This window comes from Suillus plorans, assembly GCF_016647745.1.
Source record: "Suillus plorans strain S12 chromosome Unknown HD556scaffold_31, whole genome shotgun sequence".
Lineage (NCBI taxonomy): Eukaryota > Fungi > Basidiomycota > Agaricomycetes > Boletales > Suillaceae > Suillus > Suillus plorans.
In genome coordinates this window covers 247,283-269,485 of record NW_024537415.1, presented here as the reverse complement: position 1 = coordinate 269,485, position 22,203 = coordinate 247,283, and the positions used below count along the sequence as shown (strand labels likewise).

General features: G+C 46.1%; 3 protein-coding genes across 3 annotated transcripts; 2 read left to right on the top strand and 1 right to left on the bottom strand.

Moving 5' to 3' along the window:
- Nucleotides 1–1,372: 1,372 nt before the first annotated feature.
- Nucleotides 1,373–3,443, top strand: HD556DRAFT_1443746 (uncharacterized protein; the record flags this gene model as incomplete). Its single annotated transcript, XM_041306666.1, has 5 exons — nt 1,373–1,385; nt 1,440–1,596; nt 1,746–2,428; nt 2,479–3,352; nt 3,404–3,443. 5 exons carry the CDS (start codon nt 1,373–1,375, stop codon nt 3,441–3,443), a joined length of 1,767 nt encoding a protein of 588 aa, XP_041159771.1.
- A 1,930-nt stretch (nt 3,444–5,373) lies between these two features.
- HD556DRAFT_1432309 (uncharacterized protein) lies at nt 5,374–6,651 on the top strand (the record flags this gene model as incomplete). The annotated part of the gene is made up of 6 exons (XM_041305108.1): nt 5,374–5,539; nt 5,627–5,870; nt 5,904–5,943; nt 5,996–6,209; nt 6,263–6,370; nt 6,434–6,651. The coding sequence occupies 6 exons, from the start codon at nt 5,374–5,376 to the stop codon at nt 6,649–6,651; spliced, it is 990 nt and encodes a 329-aa protein (XP_041159770.1).
- A 7,622-nt stretch (nt 6,652–14,273) lies between these two features.
- On the bottom strand, nt 14,274–14,999 carry HD556DRAFT_1443743 (uncharacterized protein; the record flags this gene model as incomplete). The annotated part of the gene is made up of 1 exon (XM_041306665.1): nt 14,274–14,999. One exon carries the CDS (start codon nt 14,997–14,999, stop codon nt 14,274–14,276), a length of 726 nt encoding a protein of 241 aa, XP_041159769.1.
- Between the last annotated feature and the right edge of the window lie 7,204 nt (nt 15,000–22,203).

The window sequence follows — 22,203 nt, the reverse complement described above, 5'->3', positions numbered from 1 at the left end:
GAAAGGGACATGTGAGGGTAGACTCACCTATAAAAAACGGAAAGGCGGATGGAATGGACCGCCATAATATGCAGGTATGTGGATGGATGACGATAATGATCTCTGAGGATTTGGTGCGAGGGTATATCACTAGAAGTAGATGTGAGACAAATGTGTACACTCACCGATTAAAGACTGGAAGTGAAGTATGACACACCAGATTGAATGCACCGTCATAATATGCGAGAAATTAATGACAAGGTTAAAGGACCTGTTTAAACAGATGATTAAGATTTTACCGTATTCTGAGGATATGGCACTTACCCGCAAGATGATAGTCACTCAATCCAGACTTGAGTTCTTTCCGATCCTCGGTGGAGTGTACAAAAAGGATATGTGAGGGCAGATCAGTAGAAGTAGATAAGAAATGTGCTCACTAGTGAAGAACTGAAAGAAGAAAAGCACAACACACCAGGCAGAGAACGGATGCGAGGCACTCCCGCGGAAGGTCTTTAACCCTATCGGTGCAGCAACAAATGAGCAACCAGGGCAACCCTCCAGAAACGCAGTCTAAGAGTGATAGATCAGCGACACAAAGTCGACTAATCAGAGTTTGAATGGCACGAAGCCAGTTCAGATGGCAAGAGAGGGCCGGGAGTTGGAGTTGAGGCTGGAAGTTGAGGAGGCAGGACAATAGAGGCAGTGATGAAGAGTTGAACAAAGTTGGGACTTTCCCACAATTGCACTTGCTACCCAGATTCAGTCAGAATTTCATTGGGGATTTTCCCACTGCGTTTCTATTCAATTCCTTACATTTCTATCTACCGTCATTCATTGTTCCTCTTCTCTCTTCTCTCTTCTCATCGTCCTTCCTCTCTCTCTCTCTCATCCTGCCTCACTAGATCATTGTTGCCCTCAACTTCCAGCCTCAACTCCCGACTCCCAGCCCTCTCTTGGCATCTGAACTGGCTTTGTGCCGTTCAAACCCTGATTAGTTGACTTTGTGTCGCTGATCTATCACTCTTAGACTGCGTGTCTGGAGGGTCGCCCTGGTTGCTCATTTGTTGCTGCACTGATAGGGTTGAAGACCTTCTGCGGGAGTGCCTCGCATCCGTTTTCTGCCCGGTGTGTCGTGTTTCTCTTCTTACATCTTGACTTTCAGTCTTTCACCAGTGAGCGTACATATTTTCTCTTAACTACTTCTGCTGATCTGCCTTCACATGTCCTTTGCATGGTATCATTGCTGTCATGGTGAGCAGTGACACAAACTCTCACAATCATATTCCACAACGCAACACAAGGTACGTTAACTTTCGCTTTTGTTACGGACATCCACTTACGATTTGTAGCATTCATCATGCCCAATGCTCTGACATTGTTTAAGTTGAATTGAATGCTCTCAGACAGTACGTATTTGTCAATTTATCTCTGTCATGCACTGATGCTTATGTTTACAACAGGTTGGTTGCAAGCTTTCGATGCCTGCACTGTCGCTGTGCAGGGAAATCTAGTCATTACGATGCCCAACATGCACTTCATTCCAGAGTTTCACCACTTTGAAGAAGAAGACCTACAAGCCCGGGCAGATGGTCGCTTCGGCATTATCGATTGCTTCCAGTGGCCTCAGTCCTACAATGACTCTTTTTGTCACGCTGTTTGCATTCCTTGAAAGGAGGCATTTCCATTCCCACATCCACTACATTGGGCCTGGTTCACCCCTAGCTGGGATGACCTTAAGTCCATTCCAGGGAATTCATTTTCTGTAGGCACGCTGGCTCTGCTAAGGTCGATGGCTTGCAGTCCCTTCTCAAACTGGCTGAGCAACGAGTCCGTGATTACAGAAAGGATCAGCCGGACAGAGGTCAAATCATATACAGTCGCCTCTTGTACCTCCGTCATGCCATCGCACGGTTGAAGTCCCACCCCCTTACTTTTCGAGATCTCCTCATTTTTGTCACCGATGCTCAGTGCCTCTTTCTTGACATATACTCTTACATTGACTGGGTACTCATTGCCCAACCTCGTACCACTTTCGGTGTTTGCCATGAGGTCAACTTAGGATGGATGGGGGGGGTTGTGCAGAGCAGCGACATCTGCAAGAAGTTATTCTGCGCTGGTGTCCCAGCTTGGTATGTCCATGCAAGCGCATACATACCCCCGAAAATGATGGTCGTTGAACCGGTCTTACTCACACGCCTGGACCACATCATTATTGCCATGTACATAGAGGGCAGAAAAATCCGCCCATTTGAAGTCATCTACCGCGGTCAAGGTGGTCACAATCGTCATACACACATTCGCCACCTATATGCAGGCACAACATACCAAGATCCTGAGTCTGACAAATCCTCTCAACCATTGTCCAGCTCGAGTAATCCTGCTTCTGGTCCCAAATTATCTGCTCTTGGCAAGACGCCTAAACAGAAGGGCAAACAACGGCACCGGCCTTGTATGTACCCTTTTTCCTTTGTATATGTTGCATGCTCACGCAATTTTCAGACTTCATCGAAGCTCGCCCTACACAGTCAGGTGAATCTAGGGATAAGTGGAAAGATCCCGAGACTCCTTTCCTTCCACTGCCGAACCTGCATTGGGATGGCACTATGAAAACTGCCATTAAGGACGAGTCTCGTGTTCGTACACCCTACGTTATTGATCGGGGGTATAGATTCCCCGAACCTGCTCTCCTCATCGGTCCCAAGTTGCCTGAACAATTGCAACTATACCTTGCCAACTGGCTCGCTGCTCGTCCACTGTGGATTGGCCGAGTTGACCATGATCCTCCACGCACTTATCCAACTCCTCAGCTCTGGCGCGATTTCCTCGGTAGTGTCCCTTCTGTCCAACCACAATCTTCCAAAGGGAAAGAGCCAGACGGAAAGAGTCTTACAGCCACCAAGAAGGGGAAGCAAGCAATGCGGGACTTATTCGGTGATGACCTGTTGGAAACTCAGGGTGATATATTTTCGCCAGAAGGAGTTGTTGAATTTCAGGGTGAACAAGTCTCCATTGCTAGTCTCGCCACCCCTCCTTTGCTTCTGGTCCAGAGGATCACCTGGGAGTTATTTGAACTTGGCTTTCAGTACAAGTTGAGGGATCTCGGTGGTTACTTGGCACGGGGATGTTGGAACAATGATGCCGTTGGTCGCAAGCAGCTCCTCCATAGCATCTTCCCGGGCGAGGCTGGTTTGGTGATGTGGTCGGAGTCGTTTCCGTCGGAGAACTATGGGTTGTGGAACAACACCTTGATGGGCTGTCTTCCTTACCTTGAGAATTTCCGGAGACTGCTTTGTGATTGGGATGATGTTCCGCCTTGTCTTACGACACCACTGACCTTGGACAATTTCACAGATACATACTCCTGGGAAGTCAGGTGCGCGGCGGCGATGTTTTATGTTTAAACATTCTTTGATCATTTCGGCAGGCCTCCCATTGTGCCCCACTCGCTTCCCATGCAATCGTAATCTCATAATTTCGCTGTTTTTGTCTTTTGCCTGTAGCAATGTTTTGCGGTTTCGTTACCTCATCATTATATGTTTGATTGATGTTGCTGTATCCCTGCTAGTTGAATTTGTGTGACATAATCAGCGACACTGCCTCCAGTGTGATTTGATGTGCCTGTGCAATGTAGGAAACTCCGTTACTCGACTTTGTAGGGCCATGGCATGGACTTCCATTTGTAGGCTTCTCGTCCTCTCATCTGTTTGCTCTCATTCATGTATCCTCTGTTTCCAAGCTCCTTTTTCATTTTGCAAGTCCCATCAAAACATATATCTGGTTCAGTCGGTCGCACAACAAAATTCTCTTATTGGGCTAGCGCAGTTACTGACATAATTACATCATGACATTGAAATGCAGATGATGAGATGTCTGACTATGTAGGGTTCCTGACCCGAAGGACTTGCTCTGATGCGATTATGGACATTTGCCTTGAGGCTTTGTCTTTCAACTCCCAGTGTATCCACCACCACCGCCAGTTATTCCATTGAACTCTCCTCAACTGCCTGTCGGTCCACCCAGTGTCCACTACAATTAATCACTGCCATCGAACTCTGCTGGACTGCACGTCCGTGACTTGAGGTTCTCCAATTGACTTCGTGTTGTTGTTTCTCTTCCTTGTAAGACTTCGGGTCTTAAGGAATTTCGTCATGGCAGTCTGCCGTCCGAAGCCTCGACGTCGTAGAGCAACCACCCTCAGTTCACCATCACCTCCGTCGACACAACAATTGAGCACTATTATTTGTGAACCTTGGATGGTCAAGAAATGGAAATGCCCCTGCGAGACTAAGAAGCTAAACCTTTATCTTTCTGGCCCGCCTCCTGTCTTGATTATGCCAGGACGACGACATTTATCACAGCAAATTTTACCTCATTTATTGTCCATGTCTAGGACAGAACTAGAACACAAGGATGATGAAGCGACCATTCCATTCAGTGACTCCCTGCATTTTTCTGACCATCCTGTTCCCCATCGTCTCACCAGCTCACAGAAAAGGGCCAATCAATGGCGCAGATGGTCAGAAAACATCATTCCGCGCATGATAGTGCCCTATCTATCTTATATCGAGGAGACTTTATCGCTACGCCATGCCAACGTACCAGGAGAACACCATTCAAATGATGGAGAGTGCGGGACTGGGTGCAGAACTCGTAGTATCAAGGTTGCATGTGTACTTTTCGACGGTATGTTATCGTCTTTCTTGTCTTCTAACTTTGGTCTGATGTACATTACAGCTTTCGAAGAAATCACCATCATCACCTGTCCTTGTTTTCCCGCCCCGCTTCAGCTTCTTCATCATGGCCTTTTTCCATGTGCACCCATGGTTCCCTCTCTGGCAGTAGACTTACGAGTTCTGGAGTTTGTTTGCCTCCTCTTCGTTCATCAGTCCCCCAACCAAACTGCTTGGTTCAATGCTCTGGAGACCTTTCTTGACGGAATGAGGTACAAGTTGACATCGAAGGTCAGTATTTCCCTGCTCATGGGTGCACCTGTATACTTAACCTTCTTTCAGAATAGCTTGCAGCGTCGCTTCAGCAATGTGTTTCACTGGTACCGGGTCTTGACTGTGTTGGCTCGGGATCACATCTCTACCCTCATTACTGATGCCCGGAAGGACAGTTCTCGTGTGGACCAGCCTAGTGAGTATCTTCATTTGCAGTGCCCACTCTGTTTTGGAGGGAACGATTGGCAAAACAAAGTGAGAGGTTCTCCTTCCATGTGCGTCATTTATTATGACTCTACTGCACCAGTTGACCATTTCCAGGCAAAATATTATTGTTTGCATTGACGCGGGCTTCACACAAAAACGTTCCACAAATCCTCGCAGTGCTACTGGCAATGATCCTCCTAACCCAACATTGTCTTTCTTTCTACCGACGGCCGATGTGAACGCAATGGAAGATTTTGTTCAAAGGTGTCATGGAGAAAGTCGTCAAGCAAGGGCCTCCAGGGCAGAGCCAGACGAAGATTGCTATGAAGAGGGCATGCGTGTACCAGTGTCGGTCTTGAACGGGTGTGGAGACTCTTTCATCGCTGCAGACGAAAAGCGAGAGAAGGCAAGTACTCGCTTCTTTACCGATATAGGCCTGATGGCCTTGCTTTGTAGACACGATCGTGTACTGTGGGTTGCGAACCTCACATCGGCAGGAGAAAAACAACACTATGCACTTGCTCTATTGGACCGGTTGTTTAAACATCTCCCTGCTCAGATGACCATCGGGCTTCTATATGACATTGGATGCCAGCTCGAACGGAGCTGTTGCAAGTGGAAGTTTATGGACAACTCTATTCTATCTCGCATTGCATTTGCTGTTGCCGTATTCCATGCCTATGGTCACCAGTGGCCTTGTCAGATCGTGTACCACCCCAGGAAGCGAGAAGGATTTGGACTGTCTGATGGTGATGGATACGAATGACTGTGGAGTTTCCTCAAGCCTCTCATCCCCTCCTTGCGTGTTTCTGGGGTATGTATGATCTATTCGTATCATTCTATGTATCCTACTCTTCGCTATGAAGTTTAATCAGCGGCTTTTCATCCTCGACACACAAATTTGTCATCTGGACTCAAAATCATTACAAGGGTTTGGACATTGGCTCCATCAGTGCTGGATCCACTGTCAAACAAAGAAAAACGGTGCACTGGACAGTCTACATGACTTACAGGTGGACGAACATATGCTTCGTGTAGAATGGAAGGCTCAGGTTGATCACCAGACAAAACCCGCACCACGTACGTCTGTAATAACCAAATGTTCTAAGAGTCCTGAACTGAACCTTACATAGGACAATCTAGAAACAAGGTGGTGGAGGTGATTACTACCGTCCTAGCACTGGAAAAGACCCTAGAAGCTCAGGAGGCTTCTATCCGTGAGCTCAAGATGCAGCTCCATGGTGGCCACGTTCCTGACATTGTTGAGTTCAACCTGCAGCTTGCAGACATCCGCTCATAGTGAGTGAAAACTGCTGACTCTCTCCGACGACATCGAGCTGCGCTTGGAACAGAGGACAAGGTCAACCTGGAGAAGATGAAGAAGGATGTTTATCTTATGGTTTGCTTGAATGCCCTTGCAGTCAAAACTCGTATTCGCAACCGCCTTCGTCAATGCAAGTTTGAGTTGGAGAGACTTGAGAGATCGTATAGAGCAACAATCAATGGTGCGTTGACGATTTGACTGGACTGGTGCATGTCTCACAATCTTCCAGCTGAGCACAAGCTTCATGCCAATACTCAGCAGTCAATCAAGCGGCGAGAGCCTGGCATCCTCAAATTAGTTTCAACGTACAATGGTTTGTGTTCTCAACTACGATCTCTTATACGCCAGCATTGAGCACCTCCTTATGCTGTTATGCCTCACATCATCCCGCGTGATGGCATCTTTCTGCTTGATGTTGATGACGACATCTGGCAAGATGTCGGGCTTGATGATGACACTATAGCGCCGCCAGCATGGCTATCAGATGATGCCGTCCAAAATGGTATCCGCTTGCAACTTGAGGTTGATTGGTGCATGGAGGAGGAAGCTCGACTGATGCATGAGAGGGCTGTCATTCAAGAATGGATGTTGGCGGAGTGGGGGGCCATAAGAGGTGCCTCGAACAATGCAAGTATGTGTGTCCTTACAATGTTATCAATGGTTGTTAGTGACGTTGCAGTGACAGACGCAGTCATATCTTTCCACCTTCAGTCTCGTGTGGATGAACTCGTCAACATATGTGTAGTCTGGAAGAAAAAGGTTCAGTGTATTCCTTGCACATGGCCAGTTGGTGAGAGCTGGGGACGCTCTGATGAAGCATTGCTTCAGGCCGCTTGTGATCAAGCGCAGTCATCCTTTCATGATGAGGATGATGTTAAGAGTGTGGAAGGGGAGGAAGGTGATTGCGAGGGAGACCTGGAATATGGTGAGATCGGAGACGAGGAACTGATGGATGCTATTGAAGACATTGCACTAGTGGACGAGTACAGGTATGATCACAGTAATGAGTTATTGGATGACATGGATGACATTGATGATCACTTTATGCCTTCCTCCCCTATTAAATTGTCAAATAAATGTTGGCGCATATAGAAGTTGTAGTTGTCACTTGGTTTTGGCTGACAGATGTGTGATAATGTATTACACAGTAGCTATTAGTGATGTCTCAGCTCCAAACTGCATTTTTCAGAAAATGAGCATAACATGCTGGATAAAATTCCTAAATGCATGAAAATATTTATGCACATAGATTGAGCCAAAATCTGGGAGGCATCTAAGGGGAATTATTACTGTTATGCATCATTAGTCTTGCAATGATGCATAACAGTAATAATTCCCCTTAGATGCCTCCCAGATTTTGGCTCAATCTATGTGCATAAATATTTTCATGCATTTAGGAATTTTATCCAGCATGTTATGCTCATTTTCTGAAAAATGCATTTTGGAGCTGAGACATCACTAGTAGCAACCAATGGAGTACTTTTGAGCTACATCTACATATATATTCATTAATTGAGAGAAAATGAAGGTAGTAGCTGAGTGACATACTTGTTCTTCAGGAAGAATTGGACATGGTGTCTTCCTAGTAGAAATAGAGTAATTCTAGTTGGAATAGTCTGTTGAAGGGAAGGGGGGGAGGGTGCAGTCTTCCCTATTGCATGAATAGTACACTTATGGTCCATCCCATTAAGCCTGTGGTCTTCCCTATAGCATGAATAGTACACCTATGGTCTGTCCCAATGAGCCTGTGGTCTTCCCTATAGCATGCATATTACACCTATGGTCCGTCCCAATGAGCCTGTGGTCTTCCCTATAGCATGAATAGTACACCTATGGTCCATCCCATTAAGCCTGCGGTCTTCCCTATAGCATGAATAGTACACCTATGGTCCATCCCAATACACTTGTGGTCTTCCCTATAGCATGCATCTTACACCTATGGTCCTTCCCAATGAGCCTGTGGTCTTCCCTATAGCATGCATATTACACATATGGTCTGTCCCAATAAGCTTGCGGTCTTCCCTATAGCATGCATCTTACACCTATGGTCCTTCCCAATGAGCCTGTGGTCTTCCCTATAGCATGAATAGTACACCTATGGTCCATCCCATTAAGCCTATGGTCTTCCCTATAGCATGCATATTAGACCTATGGTCCTTCCCATTAAGCCTGCAGTCTTCCCTATTGCAGGCACATCACACCTACGATTCTTCCCATTAAGCTTGTGGTCTCGCCTGCTTATCATTTTTACAATGCTGTGGTATGCCGTCCCTATTGATCTTTCTATGTGAAAGTCTGGAGTACTATAGACAAAGGTTGTAGTAAAGCTACTGGGTCCAAAGGTAGGTAAATGGCCATCAGGTACTGCAGCTAATATGGTTAAACAGGGAGGAGTCCCCTACCAAGATGCAAGCGGAGTGAGCATCGAGGAGTGGGTGTGATGAACCAACATGTGTGTGGTTTGAAGTGTATGTACCAGTAGTGTTAGGTGGAACTGAACTGGGCATAGGACAGTTTTCCAGAGTATGTGAGCGGGTCCAGTGGGTATATAATGAAATCTGTTGTGGGTTATGTGCCTGGCGTGTTGGAGATGACTGTAGGTTGTCTGGACAAAGTATACAATTTTGATATATTGTTCAATTATATAAAAAAAATTCATTAGGTTTATGGGGGGGGTCTAGGAGGCAGGGCACAGGTCACGAATGCAATCCACAAAGGTAGGGAAATTTGCCAAAAAATCGTCATTTGAAGACCCCAGACACCCCTACGTTATAGGGAATTCAAGTGGTCCAAATCATCATATGGTACTCCCACAACATATTCCCAATGGTCTTTGGTCCCTAACAACAACAGGGAAAGACCACAGAACATTGGGTAGACCACCAGGAAAGTACCTCTTAGGTGAAAACCTCTATAGGTAGTAATCAACCTAAGAGGTGTCCAAAATGGGGTGACCAAAGTGCAATAAACAAGAAGACGTACTATGTGATCGTTGTATGATGTACAAAACACAATCGTGAGTATGTTCTAGTCAGCTACCAGCTGTGGAGAATTAGGGGCTCATCATAATAAGATTCAATTGAGTTGCGTAAATATCTGACCTCATGGTAGTAGTGTTTGAGGCTTCCAGTGGGACAGACACGAAAACACTGAATTCAAATTAGTACTACAAACCAATTTGCATGCTGGTATTGAACCAATTTACGCACCTAGAGAACTGCAAACTCTAACCTCATGGCAGTGTTAGAGGCTTCCAGTGTCATGGACACAATTTCATGAATCCATATTGAACTTTAAGCGCTAAACACTGGATTCAAATTAGTAGAACCAATTCGCACACTGGTATTAATCCAATTCATGCACCCAGAGAACTGTGGCTAGACTCAGCAGATAAGTCATGAACCCAATTTCCATGCTGGTATTGATCTGACACGCAGACAGGTCCTCTGTATACTAGAAGTGATTCGGAACCAATTCCCACGCTAGCTGGGCCAGCACCGCTGCTGGTGTTAAGGTAAACCAACCACCCAACTATGTTCAAGTTGTTCGGTTGTATGTTATCTCAAAGGCTAAGATTTTGCCCAGCAGCCTCTAGAACATTGAACTTGAATAAGTGCCATAGTATGGATACAAATGGACTGCCGCACTGAGGGTGTGCTGCCCTGCTGAGGGTAGCAGATTATTATCAAGGTTTGCTTCAATGATTCTGTTGACACATCTATATTGATCGGCAAATTGTTGCCTGAAGGCCTAGATCAAATTCGCACACTTGGTGCCACATCCTGGGCCCTAGCTAGTGATCTGAATCTGAACCAATTTGTGCACTTGATTCGTGCGCCTTGGCTAATCCAATTTGTGCAAATATGTCAGCCAACCAATCATATCAATTCCTGAATTTGGAGTTAGTAGATCGGTTTGCAAACATGGAATCAATCGGTCATTCATATTCAATTACTGAACAAGTGAGTAATATGGCAATACATAACTCAAATCTTTACTAAACAGTGGGGTTTTTGCGCTGACTCATATCACCCAATGGCCATGATGTTGATGTGATCATGGTATGATGAGTTTGTGCACCAATGATGCACTCTGGCAGACTCAAATAGATGACAAAAATGTGGTCCATCTCAAAATCTTTTTATTTGACGTGCTGTATCTAACAAGCGCACTGGCAGTGATTTGATGAAGACAGGGACTATGATAGCTATGTGTGCGGACAAGTGACCTGGAACAATCCGAGCTACTACCTACTTGAGCTTCAAAGCTAACATATACGAAGTAACCTGACCACCACCTCTTCTAACCTTCAAGCTCAAGTTGAATCACATACACCATGACTATGCCAGTCCTTGACAACTTGAATTACCTAAACTGTGCTACATGGTGTGACCATGTTATCTGCGATCTTGATGCAGTGTACCCTTCTCCTCCTGCCTTGCATGAAACTGTGACACAACAGCCTCTATCATCTGTATGTGCTTTAGTAGTGGATTTTATATAATGTGACTAACGACAATCAACAAGATGGACATATTGTGTCTTCCTCCGTTCTGGGAGACAGGTTGCGATAGCAATCTCATGATTGCCTTTATTAATGCTCAATGTTCAGAGTGTCGTGCAGAGAGTAGACTTATTTTGAGATGCTTGAAGCGTATATTAATTGAACAAGAACTTTATAGTCATATGGAACTACACACCAGTCACAGACTTCGGAAAGCTGACACCAGTGTTGGTGTTTCACGTGGTGTATTTCATGTGTCTGGGCTGATGCCTGCAGGGAAAACTTTTGATAATGTCAATAGTGATGTATTAAGTATAATGCACGATGTGGAGGATTCTTCCTGAGACCCTATCATACTGCATGTATTTTTCTTTTCAATAGATACCACATACATTGTATGTATTGTGTGTATGTTGCACCAGTGTCTTTGTTATGGACTTGTGCTCTTGTTTTTTCAAATGAAATGCAATCTGAGTCATGTAAAATAATTTCCCACCTAGTACTAATCATCTAAAGTCAGATCAATGACCTCTGTTCCATGGTCTCTTCGCCCAGTCTCTCCTGCGCAATTGTGACGCTCAAATGTCTGCCTTGTCATGATAAGCTGACAATCATTGCATTGTGTAAGAAACCAGCGAAATTGAGCTTCTGTGAGACCTGGCTGGGTGAAAGAATCTAATTTCAGAAGCCTGTTGAGTGTGTTGTGAGTTTTGTTCCATTGGAGTCTCTGAATGAAATCAAGTTTGATGTCTATGGACCGTCGACAAGTCAGTATCTATCTTACTGTTGTAAAGAGTTGATTCGTTGTAGGCGCTACAAATGTATTACCTTAGAACTCAATGTGCGAGTGTAATGCTCGTCCCAAAGAGACTGCCTATAGAATTATCTCTTGATATAAATGCAAGGGATATCTTGTTAAGATCGAAGGTAAGAACAGGATGAGTTACCCAAAGTGTGTCTCAAGTTCCGAAGATGCGTCCGAAGTACCGAAGTACTTGTCCGATGCGAGTGAAGATGGTCCGAAGTCGAGAAAAGAAGGTCCGAGGCAGTACGAAGCGTCCGATAGACGTCCGATGAACAGCGAAAGTTCCGAGAGAGAAATACAGCGGATGTGTTGAAGTGTGTCGAGATATGTCGAAGTATAAGACTTAATAGATGTACCGAGGTACGACTAGGCAAAGTCTATCGGAAGAGCTAGAGATATCAAGACATGAAATGGCAGTGGTCAGGCCAGACAATCGTTCCGAATGAACAAAAAGATCGATTGCGCGAAGTATGACTATCCGAAGTGACTCTACAAACTATGACTCGTAGCCAGGAAAGTGAAGTGCCATGCGAGTATCTGGCGAGTCAGATTATATCCTACAGCGTGAAAGTCCGGAATCTGCATAGGCGAAACTAGTAGCGAGATAAGCTATCCGAAATGTAATAAGACTCAAGGCGAGCCGCTACAGAGATATGCATGTAATAGCACACGAGGTGTGTAGCTATACATACTAATCAAGCTTTTCGATGTATGTGCCCCTATGATTAATAACAGATAAACCAATGTAAAAACGCACCAGCGAAGTCAAACAGACACAGAAAGAACATAGTACGGAGGGTCGGACGTGTATACAGACCTCGGAAGGGGATGGATGACCTTCGGATTACTCAGACGAGTGCGCAGAACTCTCGGAAGGTAAAAGGAGGGTCGGGGAATATAAGTGTGAGACGCATACGGTTTAGGAAGGATACGCGACCAATGCTAGTCCGAGTGTTACACCGTGCAAGTTGCTCCATTGTACATACCTTCTCCATCAAAAAACACAATATCTAGTGGTCTGGCCTCGTCAGGGCCTGTGATGAGATACATTTAGTGTTGTTGACAGCTACCATGAATATGAAGCTGCAGCTTACTTCGCCTTGAGTAACACTTAACAGGCAACCCACATGAATTGAATGTTTGCTCAATGAAAACTACATTCGGAAGTGATCAATCAATCAATAAACAGGCTTCACTGTAACTCACCAATATATCCACACTCGCTCAAGGCACAACAGGCTATGTACTCTCCTGTACGTGGTCCCTGTTTCAACATCACTATTGCTGCCTCACGATGATCGTTGGGATTGTGGACATCTATGAATGCACATAGACAGTGAGGTCCTCGGAATCGGTGAGATTTTTGATATGCTACAAGGTCAGAAGGGACCACATGTGCTCCATTGTCATTGACTGGCCTGGTTCCAAAGAATGGTGAGATATTCAATGTAGTCCTTTACTAGCTAACGCACAATACCATACGACCAGGGTTTCTCTGGTCTCACTGTCACCTAGTTTGAGCACAATGTTTGTGCTATTGCTGACTTGAGCGGCAAGCTTTGCTCGCTGATGCTCACAAAGTCCGTCAGCTGCAATGCTGGACTGTACACGATCATCAGGTGCCATATATGGGCTGATCAAGCTTGTCTCACACCGTCCTGAGGCTGGTGATCTTTTATACTATTTAATTTGTTAGCTCACTAGGTCCAGTTTTATGTACTACAGTTGTGAAGTGGATTATCTGGTGAACCATTAGGGCATCATTTTGGCACAGTTACACATGCGCACCATCATATTTCCCAATTGAAGCTCTAAGTGATACGGACTAGGATAGTTCGGGCTCTCCCTAGGCGGATTGCCTAATCTGATAGCGGGCTCGCTATTGGAGAGACGGGGATCTTCTCTCGAATGAGAGGTTCGGGGGTTCCACTTAAGGTAGCGTCGGCTTTCCTTAAGGTGCGGCTTAGACTGAAGGACTGGGACTGTCTTTCAGAGGAAGTTCTGGATAAAACCTAGTAGAATCAAGTAGGGAATATACATGATTCTAGTCTGCTCTATATACTGTCGTCCGTGTGCACAGACCAATACTACGTTCGGTAGGTAGATGTAAGTGTGTCTATACAAGGGCATCTTATCTGATGCCATGCGGTCGATTATCTATGCATGAGGCTTACCATGCCTCTCTTATCTGTCCTCAAGGCGCAGCATGCCTTTGAGTCTAACTGCGCATGCTAAGGCATGCGGCTTGTCTTCTGACCATGAGGCAGAGCTTCCTCATGATCCGGGTCGAGGACCATCTAGGTCCGATCAGATGTAGCCTAGGCTGGTCTAGGTCATCTAACGGCATCCAGGCCGTTCTAGGCGTCTCTACGAGTCTCCGTTGAGTCGGTAAGTCTTCCAAGACGGTGCATATGGTGGGATAGGGGCTAAGGTCATGATGACCTCCGTAGGAGGGGTTCTCGGTTACATGTTATTGTAACATTACCTCCGTTTCTGGATCGAAGTCGCCGACTACGACAAAACTCTCTCCCGGGTTTCTTCGTCTGGAGTAGCAGTGGGACTGCGGGTATCAATTGGAGTGGGTGAGCGCGGCGCGGGGTGGTGCTTGATTAACTCTTCTAGCGCGACGTGGTTCTTCTCCCAATCTACGAGGAGTTCGTAGTATTCCTCGTCGTCTCGAAACTCTGGAAGGGGTGATTCTTCTTCGAGTTGAGGGCAATGGACCGACAGGTGGTCAGGTCCGATCTCGTTGCAGATGCAACATACGGCGTCTGGACACTTTCTAAAATTGTGTCCGTATCCTCCGCATCGTCGACAGATGCAGGTGCGGTCTACTCGCGCTTTCTTGGTAGGGCGCGAGGGTCTTAACTTTTCTCCAACGCGTTTCTTCGCGATGTCTACGAGGTCGCTGAAGTTGTCGGGGAGTAAGTGGAGCGCCATTGCGCGGATTTTCTTCTGGTCTTCCAGCACTATGAGGGCTCTAGTTGCTGGGTCTAAGTCTTCACGGTTCACCGATATTTCTAGGTGTCGCGTGGTGCGGATGATGTCTATCACCAAGGATGCGGATGCGGCGATGTTGACATCTGACTGTCCTAGGATGTCGCTGATCTCTAGGAAGTGGTCTGGGGAGAGAATGGCCGTTTCGGCGACGGCGCCTTTCTCGAGGTGGTCGAGGATTTTGGAAAATCCCGAGTTCTTTAGGGGAACGATGGCAGAGGCTTCGATGTTGTTAGGCATGATTGTTGCGAGAGTTTCTGGCGAGTATATCATTGTAGAGGGTTTATATGGGCCTCCAAGAGTGCTCTAAGCTCCGCTTGATCAGTTAACTTATCTTTTAATCTCTTTATCAAAGTTCAATCATGAAGGTGTGGAGTGCCTCATGGTTCTCTTGGCAGAGGGGGAAGTCACCATGCCAGTGCGGTTCTGTGATAGTTTCGAGTCATTCCGGACTATCAGAAGCGGAAGTTTTGCGTCATTGCGGACGTGCGTGTCTTGATCTTTCGTTTTAGTCGAATTCTGTCAAGATCTGGGGTATGTCGTTTCGAGATGTTCTTTTTGTTGAATTTCTCGGTCGGCGTTCTAGAGGGTTCCATGGGCTTGCAGGAGTTTCCACGGAGTTCATCTCGTGATAGTTTAGCGTCTTTCCGGACAGTGGCGAAGGTAAGGCATCCGGGGCTTGCAGGAGTTTCTCGGTGTATTAGTCTTGTCTTCAAGGTGAAGGGGTCCGTATCTCCGGGTTCGTCCTTCTATTCTCAGTTTAGAGTCGTGATGGACAAGGGGTAGTTTAAGGTCTTTCCGGACCGAGGATAGTTTCAAGTCATTTCGGACTTCTGCGCAGTTTATAGTCGTGCCGGACTCGTGCACAGTTTATAGTCATGCCGGACTCAGGTACAGTTTATAGTCATGCCGGACTCGTGCGATTGTCGATATTTCTAGATAAGGGTGCGGCCAGGGTGAGGGGAATTAAGAGTAAAATGAGTTTTAAATGAGAATTTCACCCCCCAAGTAGGCCGTTTGATCACCGATCAAATCTAGAAGTCTAAATCAAGGTTTCCGCAGTCAGGATCAGACTGATCCGTGACTGGTGCAATCTCTCCCTGGAATAATCTAACATCCACAGGGTCGTCCTGGCGGGGACAGTATTTTGCGATACGTTTTATCGTTCGCTGGAAGTAGTTCTGCTGTTTCATCCGACCTACTTCCATCGGGGTCGTCGCGGGTTCTTCTGCTATGGCAGGGGCCGCGGAGGTGTTATCAACGACTATCTCGTCGTTATCTTCATCGTCAGTGTCTTCCATCATTTCCTTATCGGCTTGTGTGGGCACGAGGAATGGGCGAGTGACTGGTGCGGTTCTCGATCGTTCTGGGAAAGAAACGATCGGCTCGGCCCGGTTGATCCATTGATCAGCGGCCGGTTCTTCTTCTGCTAGTTTATACTCTTGGCGGAGTTTCTTCGGTAACGGCGCTTCTGCCGTGACTACCGATCTACCTTTTCCAAGAACCGAAGCAGGTTCTGCTGAAAAGACGTACTTCTGAGTTTTCTCCGGTTCAGGGGCCGGTCTAGGGATCTTTGCACGAGGGGGTTCCTCGTCGAAAGTGGCTCTGCCTTTTCCTAAGATCTGGGCAGGTACTGCAGAAAATCTATATTTATCTGCGGGTGGTGAGGTGGCAACTAAGTCCGACTGTCTCGTGGACTTCTTCTCGACGTTCTGGGATGTCGAGGCGTGGGGTTCCAACGGCTTGGTAGCCGGTGCGTACTCAAGGATTTCGTGGAGTTCCTCGATCGGGGTTAATGTCGGAGTGAATTTCCGTCTTCCCGAAGTTAGTTTCGACTCATTTCGGAGATCTTCCATCGGCGAATCAGCCGGTTCTGGTAGTTTAGCCTCATTTCGGAGGTTCTGCGTGACAGGTGCTTCTGTCAGATCTAGTTTATACTCATCTCGGAGTTCTTCTTTCTTCTTCGTCAGGGTGCCTACCTCCTTTCTTTGGCGCGTGCTGCGCGTCCTCTTTTCTTTACGGAAGAGCGGCTTCAACCCGTTCCTCTTCCTACCTCTCTCAATCATTCTCTCAAGTCTTTTTGACTTGTCAGTGGCAGGGATAGTTACCGTGCCCTTCTTCCAGTCTATGGAAGGCTTCACAGCGGCCAGCCATGTGAATCCGAGTAAGATGTCGTCTAAGCGCGGCATTACGAGGAATCGTCCGTGCATTACTCGGTCGTCGATCTTTACGATGAGTCGGCAGAATCTTTTGACGTCGCCTCCTCTCGTTCCGTCTCCGTTCATTACCCTTTTTGGTTTCTGAAGGAGGTGCGTTCTAATGCGATATCTCTTGCAGAGTTCTCTGCTTATAAATGAGTCGCATGCGCCCGAATCTATAACCATGGTGGTCGTAATGGGCGGCTTAGTGATGGACATTAGGGTGGCGGCAACCCGTAGTTCTTTCTTCTTGGATACGCTATTCTTGTTAATCATTAGCGGTCCAGTCTTCTCCTTACCAGCCGCTGTCTTGTGGACTGTTTCTTCTTCGATAATCTTTCTCCTCATCGGGCACTTGTGGTCGTTGGCTTTGTGTCCAACGTGATGGCAAGAAAAGCATCGTCGTTGCTTCAGGTGGTGTCTTGTCTCCATTCCTGAAAGGTTGGCGGCGGCGTCGGTATTTCTTCTGATCATCATGATCTGTGTCGGTGCGTTCATGGTAGAGGGAGTAGTGCGAAGGGACAGTGATGGGCTTAAGGATTCAAAGCTTCGTACGTCTGTCTTGACAATTTGTGGATAGCTTTACGCCGGTCTCGGCGGTTTGGTCACGAGAGTAGAGGTCTACGCTTGTCTCAGCGGTGCGGTCGGTATCGATTCAACGGCGGTGCGTGATGAGCAGGGCCGGGAATGTGAGACTTGATTCTTTTGATACAGACTAGGATAGTTCGGGCTCTCCCTAGGCGGATTGCCTAATCTGATAGCGGGCTCGCTATTGGAGAGACGGGGATCTTCTCTCGAATGAGAGGTTCGGGGGTTCCACTTAAGGTAGCGTCGGCTTTCCTTAAGGTGCGGCTTAGACTGAAGGACTGGGACTGTCTTTCAGAGGAAGTTCTGGATAAAACCTAGTAGAATCAAGTAGGGAATATACATGATTCTAGTCTGCTCTATATACTGTCGTCCGTGTGCACAGACCAATACTACGTTCGGTAGGTAGATGTAAGTGTGTCTATACAAGGGCATCTTATCTGATGCCATGCGGTCGATTATCTATGCATGAGGCTTACCATGCCTCTCTTATCTGTCCTCAAGGCGCAGCATGCCTTTGAGTCTAACTGCGCATGCTAAGGCATGCGGCTTGTCTTCTGACCATGAGGCAGAGCTTCCTCATGATCCGGGTCGAGGACCATCTAGGTCCGATCAGATGTAGCCTAGGCTGGTCTAGGTCATCTAACGGCATCCAGGCCGTTCTAGGCGTCTCTACGAGTCTCCGTTGAGTCGGTAAGTCTTCCAAGACGGTGCATATGGTGGGATAGGGGCTAAGGTCATGATGACCTCCGTAGGAGGGGTTCTCGGTTACATGTTATTGTAACACTAAGCGGGTTCTGGTTACTGGTTGGGCGACTTGTCAATGACACCCGTTGTCAAGGCTATCCAAATCCTCATGGTTCGATTTTCAACACTATTTTAATACATGTGCGCCATTTTGTTTCAAAATTCCGTGCATGTTCTGTGAACTTAATATTTTGGATCAATATTAATACCAGTAAACGCTTAAGTGTCCAATCAAGAAGTTCAAGCGGGCTAAAGCCTAATACTACCTACCCATTGGACTAAGTGTTTCCATTGACTCGGACCTGAAAATGGACGAATCATTGACATCCTCCTCCCATGCGACCCCAGCAGAATATTCGACCATTTGCAAGTGCAGAAGAAGCTTCACCTACCTCAATGCATATGCAAATCATCAGCGGACATGTAAAAAGAGGAAGAAATACCTTTCGAATGCGCTAGCAAAGGCAAAGGAGGTGTGGACTGCAAGGAAAAGGCCATGTAGAGAAGATGAACATAACGAGCTAGCTCCGAATTTCCTTCCATCCTCGTATGATTTGGATACTGCAATTCCAAGTCAGACTTTGCCCATTAGTTCTGAACAGCTTGCTGTCAATGGAGTGGCCTGGGAATGTAATTCGTGGTCAAGATTAGACCTTGCAGTTGTTGCAGTCGCAGCTGCAGATACTATCGAACACAATGTGAGTGTCATAGTGAATGTTAACAATCTTATGATTGACTTGAGTACCAGTATGGTCTTTTGGGATGGGTGTGGTCCTTCAGAATCTTCACATGCAGTTGACAATTTAGAGTCACTTGGTCAGTGTCGCCCCAGATGCCTCAATTGCCATCTTCCTGCACAATTTTGAGACATTCTTCCTCAACTGTCGCCCACACCCATGGCCAAGTCAACTCTGTCAATCACCACAGATCTCACATCCACCTTGGATGCACATTCACTGCTGTCATGCACCCTTCGCTTCTTTCTCACACTTCCTAATGCTTTCGGACTTTCATGTCGATATTATGGCAATCAACTGCCGACTCATGACCCAGAAGAGATCACAACTTTGGAGAACCTCACTCTCACACTGTCAGACCAAGTCAGTTGGGATCTCAGCACCTATCCTCGTGTAATGCAGCAGACTGGTAGGGGAGACATGAACCCTTTCTATCCATATCCAAATGAATCTTCATTTCTCCTGGGTGACTGGTTTTGGAACAGTGGTCTCCAGAAGTCCCAACAAAGCTTCAGGGAACTATTGCGGATCATTGGTAACACTTAGTTTCGGTCAGAGGATGTGTCTGCTACGCAGTGGAACTTAATCAATGATAAACTTGGATCTAGTGCTGAAGATGCAGGGCATGCTATGCCATTGGAGGGTGCTGGGTGGAAGAAAACTCCGATTAATATCAAGATACCTGTTCATAAACATGCAGATAACCCTGCCATTCACAACTACCTAACCGTGGATTTCTTTCACCAATCACTGGTCTCTGTCATTCACAAAAAACTCGAAAATCAAAAACATGATGAACTGTTCCACTATCAGCCATACAAATTGCTTTGGAATGGTGGACCTTCAAATCAACCCATCCACATTCATGGGGAACTGTATACCTCTGAGGCCTTTCAGGTACATCACGAACTCCAAGAGTCCCAACCTGAGCCTGGGTGTGAGCTAGAGCGGGTCATTGTTGCTCTCATGTTTTGGTCGGACTCAACTCATCTGACCTCCTTTGGTAATTCAAAACTCTGGCCCTGTTATATGTTTTTTGGGAATGAGTTGAAGTATAGAAGGTGTAAGCCTTCTTGTCATCTATGCAATCATGTCGCTTACCTCAACCATGTATGTACCATACACTCTCTGGTCTTTGTCATACTCATGTATACATCGTCTTGAAGCTTCCAGATAGCTTCAAGGATTTCGCTATAAAGCACTTTGGTAAAGGCCCTGGTGCTGACTTTATGGCACATTGCCACAGAGAATTGTTTCATGAACAATGGAAGATCATGTTGGATGATGAGTTTGTAGAAGCATGTAAACATGGAATTGTTATACGTTGTTGTGATGGGATTGAACACCACTTTTACCCCCAGATCTTCACCTATTCTGCTGACTATCCAGAGAAGTAAGTTAAAATACAATGTAGAGCGTTAATTGACTAAGTTGTCTCATTATAAGGGCACTGCTAGCTATGATACAAACTATGGGCGGGTGTCCATGCCCCCAATGCCTTATCCCAAAATCTCGTGTTCAGAATCTGGGCATGTCACTCAACATAAAACAATGCCAGACGCTTGCATGTATGGATGACAACATGTGGCAAAATAAAGTCACCATCTGCTGTTCACACATTTACGATCATGGTCATGGTGTTTGTAGCAACATCGTTGAAAACTTACTGAAGGAGCACTCCTTGGTGCCAACCTCCATAATACATTTACATTGCTATTGAGTCCCGCATACATATTGACTATGATCTCACAGAATGTGTTTTCAGAGAGACTCAGATGCCTCGGTTTCAATCTATTCATCATGCTGGTCGTAGATCTCATGCATGAATTTGAACTTGGTGTCTGGAAAGCGTTGTTCACTCACCTGATATGCATCCTCAGTGCTGCTCACACAGGTGACACATTGGTGCATGAACTTGATAGTCGGTATGTTTCATTAATAATCATAGTATAGTTGTCTGACTGTTGTAATACTCAAGCTATAGACTCACTCCGACCTTTGGCCGTGATACTATCCGAAAATTTGGCTCGAATGCTTCTGAAATGAAGAATATGGCAGCTTGTAACTTTGAAGACCTTCTTCAGGTAACACTTCATATTCTTCTTACCCGTTTTTATGATTCACATCTGTTCCATCAGTGCACCATCCCTGCATTTGAAGGCCTCCTCCCAGAGCCATACAATGAAGATGTTTTAACTTTACTTTTTACCTGCACCCATTGGCACACTCTTGCAAAGCTTCGCATGCACACAGACGAAACCCTTCTCAGCCTTGATGCCATCACTGTTAAACTTGGAAAACAGCTTCATCAATTCCAGAAAGACACTTGTAAGGCCTTCGAGACTTGAGAGGTACGGCAGGAAGTAGAATGTCGCCAGCGCCAGCAGTCACGAAGCCATGTTGGTGAGGCAGAGGCACCGACATCAAGTCATCAGACAACTCGGCGACTGAAGACTTTCAATCTGCAAACCTACAAGCTACACACTCTTGGGGACTATTCAACATCAATATGCAACTTCGGCACAACTGACTCATATAGCACTGAACTGGTGAGTAAATATGTCCTACTTATCGATATTGTACTTAACTCCTTGTGGATTATAGGGTGAGCTGGAGCACCGCACCTCAAAAGCAAGGTATCATCGAACAGACCGGAAAGAATATGTGGAACAAATCACTCGCATCGAACGGCATCAGGCCCGTATACACCACATTTGTGACGAGGAATCATTACACAGTGTAGTGAATGAGGAAGAAGTTGCGACATCGCCTGAAGCTCATTTCCACATCAGTAAATCTCAGAATTACCCAGAAAACATTCTGCTGTTCCTTCAGAGGAACTTAGAGGATCCTGCTGTAAAAGTATGTACTATAAAGTGTTGCGACAGCTTGAATGCAACATGGTGCTAATTCTGAGTCACAGGACTTTTTACCCAAGCTTCAGCACTTTTTCATGCCAAAAATCAAGGAGATACTAACTGCAGAAAATAGTCTTTCAGATCATACTGATAATTCCACCGCTGTCCCAGGAACTACCCCAGCACCCTCGGACTCAGAAGGCCATGTCTTTATTAAAGCCGATCGCATGTACAAACACAGCTTGATGCGTCTCAACCACACAACATATGATGTCCGCCAAGCGCAAGATATCATAAATCCATCAACATCACATTGCAA